The sequence below is a fragment of the Delphinapterus leucas genome, chromosome 17 (genome assembly GCF_059928025.1).
Source record: "Delphinapterus leucas isolate spDelLeu-1000000601 "Yukka" chromosome 17, BTC_Dleu_Yukka2, whole genome shotgun sequence".
Lineage (NCBI taxonomy): Eukaryota > Metazoa > Chordata > Mammalia > Artiodactyla > Monodontidae > Delphinapterus > Delphinapterus leucas.
Genome location: NC_143145.1, coordinates 42,273,582 through 42,297,103, shown reverse-complemented (window position 1 = coordinate 42,297,103; position 23,522 = coordinate 42,273,582). Strand labels below are relative to the sequence as shown.

Genomic DNA, 23,522 nt, shown 5'->3' with positions numbered 1-23,522 from the left:
ATACAACACTGCCAATGCTCTAGAAGTCCTTATGCTCCTTACCAAACCCTCTCTGCCTCTCCTTGAGGAAACCACTGTCTTGTGTTTTGTGATAATCATTTCCTTGCTTTTCATTACAGTTGTATCACCTTTGTATGTACCCTTAAAGAATATTCTTTAATTTGCCTGTTTCAAACTTTACATAAATGAAATCATACAAAATAAATTCTTTGTCTCTCAGTGAACATACTTGAGATGTCTTTTCAAGTTGTATGCAAGTACAGTTTTTTTTTTTTCCATTGCTGTAAGGTGTTACAACATTATATGACCATGTCACAATTCATTTATTCTTAAGATGATGGACATTTGTGTTACTTACAATTTGTGGCTGTTGTGCTTCTTGGAAAATACTGTACACATATCCTGGTGCACCCACATACGATTTATCTGTTACATTCCTGGAGAAGGTTTATCTGCAATATTACTATATAATTTCCAAGTGTTTTTGCCACTAGCATGCATGAGGGTTCTCATTGGTCAGGATCTTTGTCAGCATTTGGTATTGTCAGATTTCCTGTCAGAGTCCTGGTATAATGGTATCTCATTGAGGTTTTAACGTCCATTTCCTTTATTACTGAGGAATTTAGCAGCTTTTCATTTATTTTTTGCACATATAGATTTTGTCTTTTTTTTTTTTTTTTTGCGGTACGTGGGCCTCTCACTGTTGTGGCCTCTCCCGTTGCGGAGCACAGGCTCTGGACGCGCAGGTTCAGTGGCCATGGCTCACAGGCCCAGCCGCTCCGTGGCATGTAGGATCTTCCCGGACCGGGGCACGAACCCGTGTCCCCTGCATCGGCAGGCGGACTCTCAACCACTGCGCCACCAGGGAAGCCCTAGATTTTGTCTTTTGAGGTACCCATTCCAAGTGGTATGCCTCATTTTTCTGTTGAATTGTCTTTTTTTTTTTCTTTTGCAGGAATTTTTTATATATTCTGTCCTTTACTAGTTTTAAATACTGCAGGTATCTTTTCTGCGTTTCACTTCTCTTTTAACTTTTTATTATTTTAAAAGTTCTTAATTTTAATATAATAAAATTTATCAATCTTTTCCATAAAGGAAAAGATGAGTGGATTTCTGTGTCTTGTTCAAGAAAGCTTTTCATATCCTGTAGTCGTGAAAATTGTCCTATATTTTACCTTCAAAAGCTCTATAGAGCTTAGCCTTCTTTTCACATTTAGGTCTTTAATCCACCTATGATTGATTTTTGTGTATTAACATGAAGTAGGGGGTCTGATGTCATTTTTTTCCTCACTTGTTCCAGTACCATTTATTGAAAGTTCAATCTTTTTTCTGCCAATCTCCAGTGCTACCTCTCTTGAATGCCAAGTATCCATACGTGTGTGGGCCTGTCTCTGGGCTGTGTTCTGTACCACTTTTCTGTTTGTTTACCCATACATCAGTATCCCTGTCTTGATATCATCTGAAGTACATACCTTGTTTTTCAAAGTTGTGTTGGTTATGCCTGTCTTTTTGCGTTTTCTTGTAGACAGTTGACTCAGATTGTCAAGTTTCACAAACAAGCCTGTTGGATTTTTGTTTGGAACTATATTACCTTTAAAAGTCAATTTGTGAAAAATTAGTATCTTTACAATATTGAGTGTTCTAATCTGTGAACTGGTATAGGTTTTGATTTATTTAGGCGTTCTTTAATGCCCTTTAAAGCTTTTAATTTTTCCATAGAAGTCTTTTTATTTTATTTTTTTTATGAACCTGAAAATAGTTTATGCATTGGTATAGAGGTATAGTTGAACTCCGTATATGATTTCGTTTCCAGCTGCTTTTGCTAAACTCTTAAACATTCTGTTTATCTGTAGGTTCATTTGTTTTTCTAAATAGTCTTTATCTGTAAATAATGCATTTTGTTGTCTTCATTTTCTAGCCTTTTCATTTTTATTTCTGTGTACTTGTTCTTACTGTGCTGACAATGATCTCCAGTATAATGTTTGGTAGAAAGGGCTATGATGGGCTTCCTGGTCTCGTTCTTAGTCTCAAAAGCTTGTACCCTTTTACTGTTTAGAGTGATGTTTATTATAGGTTTTTCTTACCGTTACTCCGTATCTGATTAAGGAAGTTTCTGTTTATCCTTAATTCACTGAAGGCTCTTATTTTTAAAAAATCATGAATTATTTTTAGATTTTATTAAGTGCTTTTTCTATGTCTATGATGATAAGCACATAATTTTTCTCTTCTAATTCGTTAATGTAGTGAAGTATATTAATTTTTAAGTGTTGAAGTACCTTGTCTGGATAAACCCAACTAGGTTGTGATCTTTTTTTTAAACTGAGATATAATTGACATGTAACATTGTATTAGTTTTAGGTCATGTGATGATTGTTTTTAATATATATTGCTGGATTTGGCTTGCTAATACTTTAAGATGTTTTTACATTCGTGTGTGAGATTGATGCATCAGTTTTTTTTCTTTCTTGTCCTGTCTTTGATTTTGTTACTAAGGTCATGTGTGCCTCATAAATAAATTGAGGTGTGGATCATTTCTTTTTGCCTGGAAAAGAAAATGGACTCATTGCTTTTTTTCATACATACCAATGATGTATTTGGGCCTGGAGATTTTTTGGGGGGGAAGATCTTTGGTATTGATTCAATTTCAGTGATTTCATCTGCTGTTCTTTTTTTCTTGATTAGTTTTGAGAAGTTCTTTTCTAAGAATTTGTCCACTTTATCTAAATTTTTAAGTTGATTAATATTAATGTTTTTAGTTATCTTTTCAGTGTTTATAGCATCTGTAGAGATGTCACCTATTTCATATTTTTCATTTTTAAAAAGTTGAGGTGAATTCACATAACATCTCTGTTACGTTGCTTATCAGGAGTTACCACATATTCCCGAACACGTGACGACACATATACAATGCATCTCTATATTTGAATAAACAATCTCATGAAAGTACACTAAAATATTGTTTATCATAAGATCTTACATATGGTAGCAAACTTAATTTATGTATACAGTGGGGCAGAATTATTAGAATGTAAATATATTGTACATACTCCCAGATGCTCAGATGTGTTATATACTGATAGCGTAACCTGTTCATCTCAGCAAAGTACTTTCAAGATACTGTTTCTGAGCATGGTAATTAAAAATACTATTCTTCTTTTTTTTCTTTTAATAGCTTCATTGGGATGTAATTCGCATGCCATACAATTCACCCATTTAAAATGCACAGTTCAGTGATTTTTAGTATGTTCATAGAGTTGGGCAGCCATCGCCTCTGCCAGTTTGACAACATTTCATTCCTCTCTGCCCATCTGCAACAGAACTTCTTATCCATTAGCAGTCATTTCCCATTTTCCCTCAATCTCTTCAACCCTAGGCAACTATTAATCTACTTTTTGTCTCTAGATTTGCCTGTTCTGGACATGTCATATAAATAACTGACTTCTTTCACTTAATGTTGAAAACCTGAAAAATTTGATCCATGTTGGAGTGTGTATCAGTACTTCATTCTTTTTTATAGCTGAATAGTATCCCATTGACTGGATATGCTCTTCACTGTCTATTTTGAGTGTTCATTCATCAGTTGATGGGCTTTAGGGTTGTTTACGCTTTTTAGCTCTTATGAATAATGCTGCTATAAACATTATATAATTTAATTTTTGTGGCAACATATTAGAGAATATTTGACAATTTCTTAAGGTTAGGGAGCTTTTACGCAAATAGATTCTTTTTGACTTCTTGTAAATAATATGTGGGGAGGAAACGTAATCTAATAAACTCAGAATAATATTATAAGGGTATTATTTTTAGATAACTAATATTTTCATAGTTTCTGTTACTCTTTATTTTCATTGTTTAGTTTTTAAACCTTGGTTATCTTCTTAACCATTGGTTCTATATACTTTAACTATTATCGATCATTCTTTTCAACTATCTAAGATGACCCTTTTCTCACTTTTCTGACAGGAACTACTGATTCTTAAAGTTATCACTCCATTTAATTTGGCAACGTACTTTGTAAATTTTGGCAGGACTTCTTCGTATGCTATATAGATTATTCTTTACTGCATATTCTTTGGTCTCATCTCTTAAATTTCTTAACCAGATCTGTGACTGATAATGTTTGAAAGGAAAATTCAGTTGTTTTTAAATCTAAACTTTTCAGACTGTAGTATAATTATTTTAAAGTACCCATATTGAAATAAAAATTACTCAAATTCCTAGGTATGTTCAAGATCAATAAATTTAGAAAAAGCTTCAGATTCTTTGAAAGGAAACATGGCTGCTTTTCTAAAGTAAGTGCCTTTCTTTTCTTTTTCTTAATTTTGAACTTAGTCCTGTGAGAAAAATATCTTTTATTCCTTATCGTTTTGGATTTGCCCTGCCTATCTTATAACCAGGCAATAATTGGTATTTAAGAACAGTTATGGTTTGGATTCGTGTAACCACATAAAACTTAGGATTCTGTCAGTTACTCCTTTTGTATATTGTAGCATTGAAATCACAAACTTTAAGGACCAAAAAGAAATTTTAAAAGCTGTTTCAAATGGTTGTTGTGCAGTTATTGAATGGTGGTTTTTTAAACAGTTTATTAATAAAAATTGGTTAATATGATTGTTTTCCCCAAACTAAAATTATACACTTTTTTGTTTTATAATATTTCTTACTGATCTAGGAATGTGTGTCTGGGGTTGGAAGACCTGCAGTATGTTTTCATGATTTCTTCACATGAGCTTTTCATTACATTGTTGAAAGATGAAGAACGAAAGCTACTTGTTGATCAGATGAGGAAGAGATCCCCTAGAGTAAATCTGTGCATTAAACCAGTAACTTCATTTTATGATATCCCAGGTTAGCTCTGCTAGCTAAAATGTTGGCACATTCTGCCCCTCAGTATATTTAGGATATCCTCTTAATTTGTTTCAGATTACACGAATGCTGGTAATTAATAGACATTTACCTGTCTTTTGTAGTCATATTTCTGTCTAAGCAGTTAAGTCTTGGGACTCTGCTGAGTCTCTGATTCACGGAGATATAGGCCTAGATACATAAAAGATTTTAGCTGTGGGAGTAGACCCACGTAACTCTGCTGCTGTGTTCTTGAAGGTAAAAAACAGGAGGGGAGGGGAGCGGTTGAGAACGATAAAAGGTACAGGCTTGCATGCATTTCAGCCTATATATCATCGTGATACTGTCTTCTAGCTAAACATTCAGCTTTGGCACCATTGCCATTTTTGCCTTATTTATTGATGATTTTCTTCCATTTTTTTCTCTTATTTTATAAATATAAGTAGAAAATATAGTGCTGCTCATTAATAAGAAATACAAGCTTCAACACTTAATATAGGGGACACAGAATTCAGCTGGCTGAACGAACTTTTAGCTGCTTTGACCCTCATTAGATTTAAACTGCGTTAACAGTCCAGGTGTAAAGGGAAAGAATAATATTAACACAGATGAAATGCTGGAAATGCATTATTGAAGACTATATCTGAAAGCCGAGTTGTAGTGAGGGATTTTAATGATCAATTCTTGGTTTTCTGGGGAAGGCAATGCCTCCACCTCCTCATTCTCCCCTTCAGAAAACACATTCTTAATGTTTATTGCTCAAAACATTTTATATGTGCTTTTAAATAACACAGTATGTTCCAAAGTAGGAGACTGTCTATATAAGTTAAATTTTTCCATATATCCCACATAATTCTTCCCATGTACCAGCTACTGATTTTTATGTTTTTATTTTCATTATCTTTATTAAATGCATTCATTTATTAAATGAAGACATAATAAAAATTGTGTTAGGCTTTCTATATGAGAGTGAAGTTAAAACATAATTTGCATTAAGTTGAATAAATAAGTTTTCAATATGAGAGATGCTTTTAACTTATAATACTTATAAACATGCACAATTTCTCTCAGTAAATTACCATTCTCATATTTATAGGATTATGTATACCTTTGAATCAAATCATTATTTAAATGGAAACCTCTCCTTCCTTTCTTAGCCTCAGCAAGTGTCAACATTGGCCAGTTGGAGCATCAGCTGATATTATCAGTAGATCCCTGGAGGATTCGACAGATTTTAATTGAATTACATGGTATGACTTCAGAGCGCCAATTCTGGACAGTGTCTAATAAGGTAAGAAGGCCCTCTCTTAAGCGCAGATAAGAAGGGACTTCCCTGGTGGTGCAGTGGTTAAGAATCCACCCGCCAATTCAGGGGACATGGGTTTGATCCCTGGTCCAGGAAGATCCCACATGCCACAGAGCAGCTAAGCCCGTGCGCCACAACTACTGAGCCTGTGCTCTAGAGCCCGCAAGCCACAACTACTGAGCCTGCGTGCCACAACTACTGAAGCCTGCGTGCCTAGAGCCCGTGCTCTGCAACAAGAGAAGCCACCGCAATGAGAAGCCCACGCACCGCAACGAAGAGTAGCCCCCGCTCACCACAACTAGAGAAAGCCTGCCTGCAGCAAGAAGACCCAGTGCAGCCAGGAAAAAAAAAAGAACAGATAAGAAAATTACCCTTGTTTTCTTTTTCTTTTTTTTTTTTTTTTTTACCCTTGTTTTCTGATGTAATTTCATAGAAGAGCTGTTCCCTGACCTTTTTGGGAATAAGAACCCCTTTTATTTGTCAACAATTCATCAACAATGTGAAGTACCTGCACATGAGAGTAATTGCACTTTGAACATCCATTGACAGAGAAATATCCAAAAAAGGTTATTAAATCGACACTATTAAATCAGTAACAACAAAAAATGAGTTTATATTTCATTTGTTGTCGTAACACCTACATGCATTTTCAGTATAGCTGTTAATATGTGTGTAAGGTATAATATTTATGCAGTCTGGAGCTAATACTTGCTGTGTGCTTACAGAGTATTTTTGGTTTAGTTTTTTCCTATCTTCTTGAAGTCTAAAGCCTACAGTTTAGAACCACTTCATTAAAATTTCTTTTAGAACATTTTTGGCTTTAGATATTCTTTTTAAAATGCCAAGCTAATGTTTCTGAAGTTGTCTGTTTGTTTTCCTGTGTGGAAATTGCAAATGAAAATAGCTTTTTAAACATTTCAGTGGAATGTAGCTTGAGATACAAGGGAAGCAGTCCACAGATACAGGAGAAATTAAAGTACTGTGGTAGTGCTTCTAATTTAACTGCATACTCCTCCTCTGCTGAATATGTAATAAAAAGAAGCAAGAAATTGCTGTATATTTTGTGGGGTTTGAACGTAAAAGTGCAGTGAAATGAAAAATTGGTCTGAACCTTAGTTGGGCTTCTTAGCATTGACATTGTTATTTGTGTTCATTTATATAGAGAGGAAGTATATAGCATAATAGTTAAGAGCGGGAGTTCTGGTACTAACTGCCTGAGTTTGAATGCCAGCTCTCTACTTAACTAGCTTTATAGTCTTCGGCAAGTTATTTGACTTCTGTGTGTCTCTGTTTTCTCATCTGTGAAATGGAGATAATAGTACCTACGTAATACTGTTGTGAGGATCATATGAGTTAATACGTATTAAACTCCTAGAATTTTTTTTCCTTCTTTATTTCTATAGTCTATCCTTCAGAAAGTTCCAATCCATTTAATTATTTATTACTAGCTCATTATAGTGATTATGTTCATTTTGATTAGCATTTCAATACAGCTGTCATTTTCCTTTCTCTTTCAAAAATGACTTTTGAATGACTTTTTAAATGGGATTGACTGTTACTGAAAGATTCTTATCTAGATTTGGCTTCATGTGTGTGTATTTGTGTATTTTTATTTCTTCTAGTGGGAAATACCTTCTGTCTATAGTGGTGTTATCCTGGGAATCAAAGACAATTTAACAAGAGATTTGGTATACATTCTAATGGCCAAAGGTTTACACTGCAGTACTGTTAAGGTGAGTAAAAGCATACATTGACGTCTGGTTAAGAATATGCTTTGTAAATTTAGCATGAAGCCAGGAATCAGAATCAGTTGTGTTTTCCTGATCTTAAAATCATAGTCGTAGGCCTAGGAGGATATTTGAAAAGGCGTTTTGGTTTATTCTTTTTCCTTTTACCCTCATAGCTATACGAAAATGGTCTTGGACATATGGCTACTACTCTATGTCTTTTAAAAAATTAGAGAACATGAATAGTTCTTTTGTATTTAGGGTTCAGTTAGTGAAGATTGTATTCCAAGCTAAAGAAAACAAAAACAAAAATCCTTAAAATTACTTTTGTAGATTTTACATAAGGATCTATTTGTGAAGTAGTCTGGGATGGAAATACAGATTTGGGAATCATCAAAGATCACCCTGGCAGAATATTCAGAACCTAGGGGATCCAGCACAGGTCCAAAAAGAGTGGCGTGAGAAAGAGTCTGGTATGAAGACCAGACTTGTGGGGTCATAATAGCTAAGGGGATAGAGGTTGTCAAGAAAAGGGAATGGACAGCACTGGGTTGCAGCCCCTAAGTCCAGTAAGGTAACTGAAAGGTATTGAGTAGATTGTGCCATTAGAAGATCTTTGTTTAGTAAGAGCTATTTCTTTTTCATGATGTGGGGGATAGAAGCCACATTGTATGAGTGAAAGAATCATGTGGAGAGAGTAGGCAAAGGCTACTCTTTGGAAAAATTAGAAAGAGATGTGTAGGAAAGGGCTTGGATCATAGCTGATTTGATTTATTTATTAGTCAATTATATAGGCTAATAGGGTTGTGTGCAAAATTTTAGAATGTGGAACCTTGTTGAAGGGGGTAAGGTCTAATTCTGACTATCTAAGGGGGAGAAGGGTGTTTAGTCATGGAATTTTATACCTGTATGATATATGTATGTAATATTTATATAAAACTTCTAGTTTTGTTATTTTATTTATTTATTTTTTGGCCACGCTGTGTGGCATGTAGGATCTTAGTTCCCAGACCAGGGATTGAACCTGTGCCCCCTGCAGTGGAAGCGTGGGGTCTTAACCCCTGGACTGCCAAGGAAGTCCCCTAGTTTTGTTATTTTATAATTTATGTAAAACTTGTTTAGTAATATACCATGTATATTATATTGATTGTTTATTGGATGTTTTTTAAAAATTACAGGTAATTCCCTGGCGGTTCAGTGGTCAGGACTCTGTGCTTCCACTGCAGGGGGCACGGGTTCAATCCCTGGTTGAGGAACTAAGATCCTGCATGCCGTGTGGTGCAGCCAAAAAAAAAAAAAATTTACAAAAGAATTAAGTATTTATTGGAATAAATCAACAATGCAGAGATGATAAAAAGATGATAGTCTAGCCTCACTCCTCAAGATAACCAGTGTTAACCATTTAAATTAATTCTTCTCCTCTTTGTTCTGTACTTTTAAAGACGTATTTTTTGACTCCAGAGGAAAGGTGATCCAGGCTATTCCGCTGTTTCTTTTTATAGGACTTTACCCATGCTAAACAGCTATTTGCTGCTTGTTTGGAGTTGGTGACAGAATTCTCACCAAAACTTCGTCAGGTCATGCTGAATGAGATGCTGCTTTTGGATATTCATACACATGAAGCTGGAACAGGGCAATCTGGAGAGAGACCGCCTTCTGATCTTATTAGTAGGGTGCGAGGATATCTGGAAATGAGGCTTCCTGGTAAGACTTTTTCACAAAGCCAGATTTCAGAAATTCAGTACTCAAGTAACTGTGGGGAATATTCTAAAAGAATATTTACTGGACTTTTTACCATCTATGAAAAAATAATTTGTCTTTTAAAACAGAATTCAGATGTGGAGTTCACTTGAAAACATTGGGGAAAATGTAGGAAATTATTAATTTCCTAGGATTGCCATAAATAAGTAACAGAAATTTACTTATTTATTTAAAATTTATTTATTTGTTTTTGGCTGCTTTGGGTCTTTTTGCTGCAGAAATTAATTTTTTCATGGTTTTGGAGATGAGATGTCTGAAATCAAGGGGTCTGCAGGCCTACACTCCCTTTGAAGGCTCTAGAGAAGGATCCTTCCTTGCTTCTCCCTAGCCTCTGGTGGCTCCCAGCAGCCTTTGGTGTTCCTGGGCTTGCAGCTGCATCACTCCAGTCTTTACCTGTTTCACGTGGCCTTCTGTGTGTGTGTCCATGTGTCCATGTCTTCTCCACTTGTAAGGGCACCAGTCATTGGATTTAGGGTCTACCCTAATTCAGTATGACCTCATTTTAACTAACCACATCTGCAAAGACCCTGTTTCCAAGTAAGATCACCTTCTGAGGTTTCAGGTGTACATGAATTTTGAGGGGACAGCATTCAACACACTACAAAAACTATATTGCAATTTTAAGGTATTATGTTAAAAGATTCAAAATGTCCTTGAAGCTGCATGTTGAAGGTTTATTTCCTCATAGCTGCCATAGACAGCCCTCAGCATGATTGCCTGTGGGTCAGGAAGTCACTGTGGTCACTTTAGGAACAGATTTTGACTGTCCAGTTCTAAATGTAAAGGTCTTATTATGAAAAGAAGCTTATCATAAGAAGTTTTTTTAATCATAAGAATTATCTGTTACATATAATCTTGCTTAGTTAAAGCAGTTTCTTACTTTTACATGATTTAATAATATTTAGAGCATTTCAATCATACTGTACACATTTAATACTATAAATAGTAAAATTAAAGTATAAAGCAAGGTCCTAATAATGTGCCCAAATAAATGGCTGCTGGCCCTCTGGGGTCTTTTGAATTAATTTAATTGTTATAACATTGTGATTTCTTGACAAAATTACAACTTTTTAGCACTCTATAGATAGAATACCTTTGAGTTTTAATGCATCATTGCCCTTCAGTATCACAATAAAAATTGATCTAATTAATATATACTAACTGTCAACAGAGTGTTTTCTAAAGCTCTTTTTTTTTCCTTTTTCTTTTCGGGCCATGCTGCGCGGCTTGTGGGATCTTAGTTCCCCTACCACGGATTGAACCCGGGCCCTCGGCAGCAAAACCACAGAGTCCTAACCATTGGACTGCCGGGAATTCCCCAGAGTGTTTTCTTTTTAAAGGTTGAAGATTGGTTCTCTAAAATGAAAAGCAAAAAGAATTTAAAAAACCCTAACATTTATTGAGTGCTAACTACATGTCAGACATTCTTCTCAGAGCTTAGGTGCATAACTGATTTAGTCCTCGCAGCAGCTTCATGAAGTAGCTTCTTATTTAATTATCCCCGTTTTGTAAATCAAGAAACTAAGTTTAAAGAATTTGGCCGAAGTCATGAAGTAAGAGACAGAACTGTGTTTTGAACTCATCAGGCCAACTTAAGCCTGTGCTTTTACTCTTTGAAATCGTTGGAAATGCCTTCAAGTAATTATAGTCTCTTTGTACTACCTTTTTGGCATTTGAGTAGTTTGGAGTTCACTTTTTCCTCCCTCCCTCCCTCCCTCCCTCCATTCTTCCTTCTCTCCCCTAACTTACTGAATGTTCATCTATTTGTCCCATAGTTTGTGTTATAAGCAGTGTTTGAAATGAGAAGGAAAGGATATACTCTTAGGAAGAACAAGAAAGAAAACGTTTGAACCCCACTCTCTAGATGCTGATTCTTCTTTAAGAACCATTGTGGACTCACTAATGAGAGATGCCCAGTGAATAAAGGACGCCTTGGAGCCAAATGCTGTCTGGGCTTCCTTTGGCAAAGTGTATGGTACACAATGCACAGTGACATGTTGTACACTGGGATATTAAATTTACTTCTATCTTCACTCCTTCTTTAAGAAGGTGATGCAAATAATGTATTTTTACTTAATTTTGGTGTGTTCCTGTGCCTCTTTTTTGTTGTCTCCAGTCGCTTTTTGGGATAAAGTGAGATATAAATAGCCACAGGCAAAGACTTTTTAGAATGGCTGAAAAATATAGGTACTCAAGAAGTTTAATAGCTCTCCCCATTTTAAGTTTTAACGTTGTTATTTAGTATTCATTGGGTTTCTTTTCCTCTTTCTTGAAATACATTAAAACCTGAGTATTATATACTTTGAGCTACAAAAATTCACAATGTATTTAATATTAAGGTATATTTAATAATTATTTATTTCAAAGGAAATAATGGTCAAACAATTCTGAGTGATTTTTTTCCCTCATATCTTTTTATTTAAAATTGTTACAGGTATAGTACGTATTTTTTGAATGAGTGAATGATTTGTCTCTTATGAATATTTATCATGTTTTAATCAGGAAAAATTATTTAAAAAATGAAAAACATATTAACATGGATTTATTATAGCTTTAAACATGGTTTACCTATTTCTGTGCTCTAAATAGCTAGAAGTTTATACCATACCATTATATATTTGTTTTGTTTGTGTGGTTCTTCTCTGCTCATTTATTTATTTATTTTTGGCTGTGTCGGGTCTTAGTTGCAGCCCGTAGGCTTCTCTCTAGTTGTGGCGTGTGAGCTCCAGAGCTCGTGGGCACTGTAGTTGCAGCACGCGGGCTCTCTCGTTGTGGCCTGTGTGCTCAGTAGTAGTTGCGGCATGTGGGCTTAGTTGCCCCCATGGCATGTGGGACCTTAGTTCCCTGACCAGGGATCGAACCTGCGTCCCCTGCATTGGAAGGCGGATTCTTAACCACTGGACCACCAGGGAAGTCCCTCTCTGCTCATTTAAACTATAAATTTGTAGAGGCTGGGTACCAGCTCCTAGACTTCCACAGTAGAGTGTTAGGCATCTTAAGGTGTTCTTAGTAGAGAATTTTGTTGATTAATAGCGGGGACTGTGGCAGCCTATTATTGGGAAACCTTAAACTTTCCAGAGAAAAGTATAAAATATTAGTGTTTTTCTATTTTTTCATCTGTAACTTGTTTTTGATTTGTTCAGCTGGAATCTGAGCAACTATTTGCTTTGTTATTGATTGATTGATTGATTGCCACACCGCGCTGCACGGCTTGCAGGATCTCAGTTCCCTTACCAGGGATCAAACCTGCAGCCTCTGCAGTGATAGCACAGCATGGTAACCACTGGACTGCCAGGGAAGTCCCATGCTTTGTTCTTTTAATGTTATGATGGTAACTCCAACTACTTTCTTCTTTGCTTTTTAGATATTCCTCTTCGTCAAGTTATTGCCGAGGAGTGTGTTGCTTTTATGTTAAACTGGAGGGAAAATGAATACCTTACCCTGCAAGTTCCTGCATTTCTGCTTCAGAGTAATCCATATGTAAAGGTAATTCATGTTTAATCTAAATAAAAGGATTATTAGGGTGGGATTATTGGACCAGTTTCTTTAGATCTGTACTACTTAAGGGAGCTTGTCCAGTTTCTAAGATTCAGTCTAAGTTTGGACAAATGCTTGTTGGTTTGTAGGTAAAAGTATAGTTTTTGATAATTCAGGCACTTGAGTTTGCCCTCTCTAATATTTTTTCTTCTACCCTATAGTTACGAGAATGCAAGCAAAAATTATTTCGTTAATAGACAACATTTTGGTATAATCCTAAAGTAGTGAGAAGTTAGTCAGCTTTTCTTGCTTTGATTGATGTAGTCAAACCCCGGGTTCAGCTCTGGAATACCTGGGTCTAGCTGGGTTGAACTGGGGGGGGGCGCTAGGGGTGAGCTGCACCCATTTTCCATTTGAGCACCTTACCCGTCTTCAAAGCCTATTAAACTCTCTAAGTTGATACCTGATTCTTATTAGGGTACATGTTTGTTATTAGTGATTATTTCCATATGAAACTGTTCATTCAGTGAATTGATGGTATGTTGTTTGTTTATTCTCCTTTCTTAATTACACCTACCCTGCACGACTGGAAATGCTTCTGGGTGGAGGAAACATCAAAAATAAAGAGAGACAGGAGGTCTTCCCTAAGATTCTTTCTTTCATGTGTTAATATTACATTTACCCTGAATAAGCAGTGAACTTTTCTCCCTTTCTGGTCTTGTAGTTAAAAAAAAACAAACAAAACATTTCATGATTTACCACTTTTTTAATATATGTTTCATCCTTCAGATTTCCTTACTCTTTTCTTAATGCTTGTGTTACCTTTTGTTCTTACCTGCCGTCATCTCATCTTCAGTACACAGCCCCTTAAATGGACGGTTATCTGGAAACCTTGCAACACTGGACCAGTTTTTACGTTTGCCTTTGGTTATTTGTTTCCTCCTTATTTCATGTATGGCCTTTAAAAAACTGAGCTCATTTCACTTCAACCCTTTGAAGACTTACTGATTTCTTTTGGTTTTTTCCTCCTTTTTGTTTTCTTTATGGTCGTTCATAAAAATTTATTGTCATACTTAAGTCATCCTTCTCTTTGGAATTTCAGACATTGGATTATATCTGTTTTTCTAGTGAACTTTCTGAGATAGGAGTTCCTAATATCTAGGGTATTTGTCTGATTATGCCCCGCAGTCTCTCGTCTGTAGTAAACTCTCAGATGAGGCGACCGTTTTGTTTCGCGATTATCATTTCCACTTAGAACGGCAGCTCGTTGCTTAGTATTGTGACAGGGCGGTGGCTTTTCTCTTTGCTTCTCTTAGCTGTGAGTTCTGTGGAGCTGTGTGCACCAGGAAGGCTGGCCGCATGTTTGAGGGCCTGCAGTGTGGAAGGGCACGGGGTATTGTGTTGTAGGTTGCCTAACCTTGGGCTAGGTTAGCTCACTGCTTCCTGCACTTCCCCTTGATCTGGCCACAGAGGAGGAAGGGTATGAGGTGACCTTGCTGCAGGGGCCACTGAGGCATCTCATCGTCTCATCTGGATTAGGGTTTTGTGTGTCTCCTTCCCTAGTTGGCCCCTTGTTCCCTTGTTAACGTAGAGGAGAAAGTAATCAGATTAAGAAGTCTAGAGTAAGGGATCAGGTATTAAAAATTAGACAATTTAGAGCCGCTTTCAAACTTTGAATTTGATGTGGAATATATATACAGATGCATAAGGAAGAGTCTGGAAGGATATTAATAGTCATTATCCCTGGGTAGTGAAATATTAAGTGATTTTTTTTTTTTTTTTTTTTTGCGGTACGCGGGCCTCTCACTGTTGTGGCCTCTCCCGTTGCGGAGCACAGGCTCCGGATGCGCAGGCTCAGTGGCCATGGCTTACGGGCCCAGCCGTTCCGCGGCATGTGGGATCTTCCCGGACTGGGGCACGAACCCGTGTCCCCTGCATCGGCAGGTGGACTCTCAACCACTGCGCCACCAGGGAAGCCCTTAAGTGATTTTTAATCAATTTTATTTTCCATTCTCTTAGGAATGGAAAAAGGAAAGGGAATAGTCTTACGCATGTGACAAAATATGACCTTTTGAAATAAGAAAAACAGTCCAGCCTCTCCCTTGGATCAGTATGGGAGGCAGTGTAGTATATTGGAAAATGTATAGCATTTATGGGCGGTTGGATTATAAGAGACTAGCTAGTGGGAGGAGGAGAGGTTGGCGCTAACAGTCATGATGGTATAAGACAAAGACCATGGCTTTTGCCGTGGCCTGCAAGGCCTTCTAAGGTGTGGGAGCTTCTCCTTCTCTCTCCCTGTCATGCCAGCTCTGTCTGTGGTGCCAGAGTGCTCACGGCCCTTGTACACACAGTGCTTTCTCAGGCTTCCGCACTTCTGTGTGTTCATTTGGCCGAGATGCTCTTCCCACTTTTGCCGGTTTGTGTAGTTTCTTGGAAGCTTTCCATAATTCTTTTCTTCGCAAGCTTGCTGTTCTTGTTACTTCTGTACTGTTGTACTGTGGACATATTTCTTTTGTTGCACTTATACTGTATAGTAAATTATTTGTTCACCTGTCTGTCTTCCCTGTAAAACAGTGAGCTTCTTGAGGACAGCTAATTTTGATATTTTCAGTGCTTTGCTTGATACCCAGCACATAGGAGATGCTCAAGAGTGTTTGTGGAATTCAATTGACTTGGGGCCTAATACCTCTGAAAATTCTTACTTTTAAGTGAATTTACTTGCTTAATGTAGTAACCTTCAGCCAAGCATGTGACCTCTGACAACAGAAAATGAAATTGAGAACTGCAGTAAATAACTTGTGTATATTGTGATTCTAGTTGTTAGAAAAGAGTACGTGCAGTAGGCACGCAGGATGAAATGTTCTCCTAGATCAGGGACCCTTGATTTCCATTCACATAGCATAGCTAGGGTTTTTAACACCATTTTCACTAGCTTTAGGAAGCACCAGAATTCTTGTAAATTAAGTCAAGTGTTCAGGTATTTATTGAACTGTACTTTCAACTTTTCTGTGTTTGAAATTTGGGGGAAAAGCACTATTTTCACCTTTGTCATAATCCTGCCTCTTTCTTTAAGCAGTGGGACCCCATTATGAACCTTTTCTAGGTCCAGTCAGGGAACTGGGGATTCTTGATGGACGTGAATTATCCCTAGCTACTTTACCCTCTAAAGAGAAATGATGTATTAGAATTACTAAAAACAAAGGATAGAGGGGCTCTCTCTTGCTTAAATTATAGAGGGAAAGACGTGCTGGATTTGTCATATAAGCCTATTTCTTTCTCTACATTTTGGGCCTGTCTTTTCTGTGCCTTTTGCTTTCAGCCCTTCCATTCTTTATTTCTGGGTCCTTCCTACACCTTTGGTCCTGAAGGCTGCCTTTATTCAGATCAGTCACTTTCAGTAATCTGTACTTCCTTAATTCTACCTCCTCACATCAGCAGTAGGTCCATCCCCAGTTGCTGTCATTTTTCTTAGAGAAAAGTTGCTCTAGATCTTGTTCCTTTATTCTGCCAACTTCAATGTCCATATTTTTTCCTCATTTTTTCCATTAAAATTAAAAAAAAATTGTGTGTGTGAGTGAAATTTAACCCCTATTTTAGTCTCATCTCTGGGCTTTTACAGTTAACATTGTAGTGTATATGTTCCATTATGGGCTTTTTTTTTTTTAAGGTGGGATTATACTATGTGTATTTAGCAGTTTTGTTTTTTCCCACTGAATAGATCACATACCTCTTTGCATTGTCTCATTTTCTTCTCATTAGACTATAATTGTTTAGAAACAAGGAGGTTTATAATGTGGTGGGACCAGAGGATTCCCTTCCCAGATCGGATTCAGATCTGTCAGTAGACAGTGAGCTCTCAATTCTTCAGCGGTTGGATAGAAGGCACAGCATAAGATACCTGTGCTTCGTATGTGTGGGCAGTTATTTATCTTTCTTCAAATGTTCCTCAATAATAGAAATAGCATGTATGACATTACAGATTACCTTTTGTGTATTTTCTGTCTGTTTTTCATGTTATAGCTTGGACAGCTTTTAGCAGCTACATGCAAAGAACTTCCAGGCCCTAAAGAAAGTAGACGGACTGCTAAAGACCTTTGGGAAGTTGTTGTTCAGATCTGTAGTGTGTCCAGTCAACACAAACGAGGAAATGATGGCAGAATTAGTTTAATAAAGCAGAGGGAGTCTACATTAGGTATAATGTATCGGTATGTTCTATCAGTTTGTTTTTTTAGTTATTTGTTTATACTATTTGTACTGTTGTAAGAACACCTACCATTATCCTTGTGTATCATAAAGATGGGCAATGTAAGAATTCTGTGGTGCTGATCTCCGATGGACTTGTCTGATATGGCCACCTTAGGAAATACCTTGCTTATATGTTACTTTAAGAGACTACTTATTAATCATTTAATATAATCAAACCTGAGTTCAAAGTCAACAGTTTTGGTTGAATGGTGCTAAAGATGTCACATGTGATTAAAGCAGGAAAGACATTTTATTAGGTTAGTACGACAGTAGAATATTATACTCTTTTATACATGCAGGACTGGAAAGTTAGGAATAAACCTTCACGTATAATTTACTTTCTTGTTTTTATTTTTAATTTCTAATATTAAATGCATATACACAATTTGTGTTTTTTGTAGGAGTGAACTGCTTTCTTTTATCAAAAAATTACGGGTAAGCTTTATAAAAATTGATCTAATTACTATTGCTGATTTCTGTAGAATATGACAAAAAATATTGAGTGTTTAAATGCTGATTATTTAAGTAATCTGTTAGTGTGCTTTTTATCTTCAGTGATCATTTTTTTGAGGATGGGATAGTCTGAATGGAGAAGTTTGTTTTGCATTTACCTTACCATGTTTTAGCGAATAGAACGGGTGTTTTTTAAACTGTAAAGAATTCTTCATAATAGGGCTAGATAGGTGAAGCCTAACTTTAATTTTTCTTGATAGGATTAACGTCATATTTATTTATTGGACATAGATTCCACTCTTTAAATTCCATCCTTTATTATTTTAAGGAATAAAAAGTCAATTTTTTTCTAGAGGTAGCTGGAAGTACTAGTTGGAAAGAGGTCTGTTTACTCAATTTCAAAAGACGTGAGGACAGACACCTAAATTTGGTCATTTCTGTGTAAATTGTGTGTTGTCATTTCTTTCATGAGATTAAAAATAAAGTTGATCTTTAGTGTGCTGTAAACTAAAGCAGGTGGTAATTTTCAAACCCGTAAGAATCTTTTGAAGGAAAATACTTGGTATCCTTGAGGTTGATGGCAGAGATACTAAAATATATATAATTAAGGATTCTGTGTTTTCTTTCTCATAGGAACCGTTGGTTTTGACTATTATTTTATCACTCTTTGTGAAACTTCACAATGTTCGGGTAAGTATTTTATAATTTCATCTAAAAAATCTTTGGAAGAAATTTCCTTTTAAATCATGCTTTTTTTTTTTTTTTTTTTTTTTAAATAAGGAGGACATTGTGAATGATATTACAGCTGAACACATTTCTATCTGGCCATCCTCCATCCCCAAGTAAGAAGTATTATAGCTTACATTTTATTAAACTGTTTATATATTTAGAAACCATCCTGACTGATATAGATAACCTTGAATAATTTGATCAAAAGGCTGCAATTTGTTAGGACTCTATAGCCAACTTCATGTTTCTCCATTAACAGTAATAATCTTCCTAAAAATTATGGATAAGGCATAACTAAGTTAAGAGCTAAGGTATACTAGCCTTAAGTAGAACCTAGACAGTCTCTCAGTAGTCCTGATTCCTTGTCAGTGGTAGAATTAGAAAATTGAGGCTAATTAAAGAATGACTTTCTATCAGGTTTTTTCTAACAGTGATTGTCAGAGGTTCCCAACCCTTTTTAGTTGCCTTAAGAAGTTCTTTAAGTAATTTAAGAAATCTTCTCTCTTAACTTTCATCACCTGAGAATCACAGTAAGCGGATGGGGGAATTTTGGGGGGGGGGAGAAGAAAAGGTTCTTTTTCTGGAAGAAGAAACCATTTATATTTTTCTCTTCCCACACGTAGCAACTTCTCATTCAGGAGAGTCCATTTGTTTCCTCACAAAAGTTACTTTTCCTTTTCTCCCTTCCCCGCCAGTCATCTTCTTTGTGCCTGAAGGGCAGATCTAAGCCTTATTTTATTGCTTTTAGTGGCATTTTTGAAGAAGAAAAGATTGTAGTAGGTAGGTAAGCAGGCAGTAGAATGAGAGCAATTTGCTTCCGTCTCAGTCTTAGAGATTGGAAGCCGTTCTCTCTCTGACAGGGATTCGGAGAGTCTAAAGTGGGTGAGTGACCCTTCCCTCCGCTTATGAGCCTTAGTTCCCACAGAAGCACTATGCTTCCTGAAGCAAATAACTGCAGATTTTTACATAAAATTTGGTATATTAGATAGCAATCCAAGAATCAGGTAGAGGTCATTTTGCCTTTTTAATTGATGGTTGTAATACCTCTTTGGTGTTACTTCTTTGGCCTAAGTTTAGACTGTAAACTAATGATTGATTTTTTTCGGTGTGTGTTTATAAATGGGGCAAAAGAATGGTTTATCATAGAGGTTCTGAACCAGACTCAGAGAGACTGAGTCCCAGCCTCTCCACTTCTCAGGTATATGACCTTGGGTTAGTTGCTTTCTGTGCCAGTTTCCTCATCTGTAAAACGGGTATAAGAATAGTACCTACCTTGTGAGGATTAAATAATAAACTTTCTAAGCTAGGTGTTTAGAATAAGGGCTGCCACGTAGTAGGCTTAACTATTATTTTCATGATAAAATTACTTTAATGTAAATTAACCCAGAGAAAATAAAATGTGACTAAATGTTTGACCAGAAAAGATATTTCTCTTGAGCAGAGGAGTCGTCTTTATTGACTCCAAGAATAGTGTGAGGATGGCATGGATTAAGTGTTACTATTTTAAAATTGATTGTTTGATATGTAGATAGAATTCTTAGACTTAACATTTTGTAATTTCTAGGAAACATAAACCAGTGTAACTCATTTAAATAATTGTAAATAAATTAGTTGTAAATCAACAGTTGGGTATTTACTAATGGCACCACAAGACTTTCCCACTGTACTGGGAACAGTGGTGAGTTATGGTAAAATCTAACCCTTCAGGGCAACAGGAGTACTTTGTCCAACGTTGTTAGATGATAGAGCCAGGACTTGAACCTCGGTGTGTTTCTGAAGCCGAAGCTTGTTCTCCCCCGCTGGGTCTCGCTGTAGGGGCTGTCAGCGTGTTTCTTGGGTGCTCGCTTGGCTTTATCCTCACAGTTCCACCTCCTAATTCTGCATCTCAGGACTTCCAGGCTTAACTAGGCTCAGAGCAGCTGGCCCCCTTCCGTACTCTTTTTTGGATTCTTCATTGCTTGCAAATGAGCTGCAGTGATACCCTTGCCATGGCTCGCCCCAACCCGGTGAAACATCTAATCCAGAGGAGTTAGTTAACCCTTACAAGAAGCCACAAGGTGAATTTAAGGCCATGTAGCAGTATTGTTAGTGTTTGAGCCCTTGTTTTCCGTAGCTTCCTCTAGATAACAGAACTTAAAAATCATTTGGAAAATTTTTATGAGTCTGTCTCTTATAATTTTGTTGCCTGTAAATTGTGCATAAAAAGTGGAGACAGGATTTTATCCTATGACCTTTTTTGTGCTTTATATTGTCGAATATTTAAAGATACTTTTTAGAGTGGCCTTCTTTGGCATTTTGGGAAAATAAAGGAAACAAAAATCAGATTGTTTTCAGCCCCTTATAAAAAGTTAGCTGATCACACTTCCTCAGATTTAGTTGTTTTGATAGTTTTAAAATATTTACTCCTAGTAATATTTAGCATTGTATTTATGATCACCTGAATTTTGACTGAGCCTTTTTGTTTTTAATAAATGTGTGTATGGAATTTGAAGTTGACTCTTAAAATAGAGATTATGTTTATTGTCTTTCATATAGCCTCCAGTCCGTGGACTTTGAAGCCGTGGCTATCACAGTGAAAGAGCTAGTTCGGTATTCCCTCAGTATAAACCCAAACAACCATTCCTGGTTAATTATTCAGGCAGACATTTATTTTGGTAAGTGAGATGTATGGTTGCTTTGTGTTTTGTTTTCGTAGCAGTTTTAGAAGTGAAAATAAATACATTACACTTGTTATTACAATACTTTATTAAACTTAAGTCTTGTTTTTGACATTGTCTAACTCTTCTTCCTAGATAAAATTGAAAGTAACTATTATTGTTATATGTATGCATTTTTCTGAGCCTTTGATTCAGATGCTTTTAGTTTTATGTTGACTACTTTTTCTCTGTGTTGTTTTTTTTTTAATAGTAAATGGTCATCTAAAAAGTTGGTAAAACATTCTTAAGGAAAGAGGTTAAAGTTTAGTTTACAAAATTGCTCTTTAAATGTTCTAAAATATGTCCAGGCACTCTTGATAATTATTTGTGTTCTTGAAAATAGATTCCTAATTTTTCCCCCCGGTGTATGTGATAGATTTTCCAACTTGATAGGGAATTTCTAATATTTCTATTACTATACAGATCAAATTATAGTTCTGACTGGTGTCATTTCTGGGTCACTTTTTTAGGAGTTGATTTTTTTAAAGAGAAAGTTCAAAATTAAGAGTAGAGAGAATAGTATAATGAATCCCCATGTATCTCCTGTGTCTGCCACCCAGCTTTTTATTTTTTAAGTGACTTATTGCAAGCAGCCTTAAGTCATTTTTATTTTTTTCATTTTTTAAATTGAAGTGTAGTTGATGTGCAGTATTACATAAGTTACAGGTTTACAACATAGTGGTTCACAATTTTTAAAGGTTATATTCCATTGATAGTCACTACAAAATACTGGCTGCACCTCCAAATACTAAATTCTGTACCAGTAAGTTTGACAAGGAACCTGAGCTGAATATTTGGCTAATCAGTTTGAGAAGGAAAGACTCTATTATACAACTACTTTAAAGTGGTTGAAAAAATAAAGCCAATTTTTCTCATTGTTGGCCTGGCTAAGTGTTATACCTAGGTCTGTGGTTTGAATCTGCTTTTGTCAAACATGAAGTAATAATACCTGACTCTTCACAAAAGAGGCCCTATTTTTCCAGCTGTGTATTTAATGGCAGGTAATTCTTTATCTCTGTTTTCTACTTCAAGCAACAAATCAGTATTCGGCAGCTCTTCACTATTACCTCCAGGCAGGAGCTGTGTGTTCTGATTTCTTTAATAAGGCTGTGCCCCCAGATGTTTATACAGACCAGGTAGGTTGCTTTTGCAGGCTTGCTTGCTTCTTGTCTGGCTTTAAATGTTCTTCTTCCTGGGCCTCTTTTTGCATGAGCTTATTCATTTCCATGTATATGGTGGTAACTCCCAAATTGATTGCTCTAGACCAGATTGCTCTCCATATTTCCAGTGCCCACAGCTATTGCTGCTTTGATTTCCCCAAAACACCTCAAACTCAACCTGTCCAAAACTGATTCAGCATCTTTGTTTTAGTATTATTTATTTATTTATTTTGGCTACTCCGGGTCTTAGTTGCGGCTTGCAGGCTCTTCGCTGCAGCATACAGGCTCTTAGTTGAGGCATGTGTACTCCTTCTTAGTTGGCAGCATGCGTGTGGGATCTAGTTCCCTGACCAGGGATCGAACCTGGGCCCCCTGCATTGGGAACGCGGAGTCTTACCCACTGGACCACCAGAGAAGTCCCCTGATTCAGCGTCTTACTCTACCAGTCTCTCCTCCTGATGACCTTCCCACACCAAAACAAAAACAAAAACAGAAGACCCCACCAAAATAGCAGTCACCTTTGTTTAGCCCTTTGAGTTGACCAAGCATAAATCCTGAGTGTCATACTCTTTTCTTTACTATCCCTCCCACCAACATCCATTCAGCCTTCAAGGCATATTGATTCTGCCTCCTAAATCTCAAATTTTGTTAATTTTCTCTCAATATGCATTACCCTTTCCTCTGGTTTAGGCCACCAATATCATAATTTAATAAATGGCATTTTTTAATATTTACAATAATGGCTTTTGAAATAAGATTTAAAATTTAGATTTAGATTTTTTTAACTTAAAAGTTCTATTTTTTGGAGCAGTTTTAGATTCATAGCAAAATTGAGTGAAAAATACAGTTTTCACGTACCTCCTGTCCCCATACATGTACAACCTACCTCACGATTGACATCCCATATCAGAGTGGTACATTTGTTACAATTGCCATTAACTAGTTTTTGAAAATAACCAGAATTTTGTTTTTGTAGGTAATAAAACGAATGATAAAGTGCTGTTCTTTGCTGAATTGCCACACACAGGTTAGTTTATAATATTATGATGCTGGTCTGTTTTCATGAATATTAGAGTTTATAATAAATATAAGGCATTGGACTGGGAGGTAGCTTTTATTTTCC

At 36.3% G+C, this 23,522-nt stretch overlaps 1 protein-coding gene across 6 annotated transcripts in view; it reads left to right on the top strand.

Annotated features, from left to right (window-relative positions):
• Nucleotides 1-23,522, top strand: part of INTS8 (integrator complex subunit 8) — a 65,139-nt gene that overhangs the window by 21,822 nt on the left and 19,795 nt on the right. For all 6 annotated transcript variants that reach the window (XM_022584770.3, XM_089898900.1, XM_089898899.1 and 3 more), the window contains 13 exons: nucleotides 4,222-4,292; nucleotides 4,673-4,848; nucleotides 6,003-6,136; nucleotides 7,774-7,884; nucleotides 9,381-9,582; nucleotides 13,004-13,125; nucleotides 17,137-17,321; nucleotides 17,763-17,796; nucleotides 18,448-18,504; nucleotides 18,595-18,656; nucleotides 21,079-21,197; nucleotides 22,272-22,375; nucleotides 23,376-23,426. In XM_022584770.3, coding sequence (XP_022440478.1) covers nucleotides 4,222-4,292; nucleotides 4,673-4,848; nucleotides 6,003-6,136; nucleotides 7,774-7,884; nucleotides 9,381-9,582; nucleotides 13,004-13,125; nucleotides 17,137-17,321; nucleotides 17,763-17,796; nucleotides 18,448-18,504; nucleotides 18,595-18,656; nucleotides 21,079-21,197; nucleotides 22,272-22,375; nucleotides 23,376-23,426 — 1,428 coding nt within the window. The remainder of the gene's footprint in view (nucleotides 1-4,221; nucleotides 4,293-4,672; nucleotides 4,849-6,002; nucleotides 6,137-7,773; nucleotides 7,885-9,380; nucleotides 9,583-13,003; nucleotides 13,126-17,136; nucleotides 17,322-17,762; nucleotides 17,797-18,447; nucleotides 18,505-18,594; nucleotides 18,657-21,078; nucleotides 21,198-22,271; nucleotides 22,376-23,375; nucleotides 23,427-23,522) is intronic.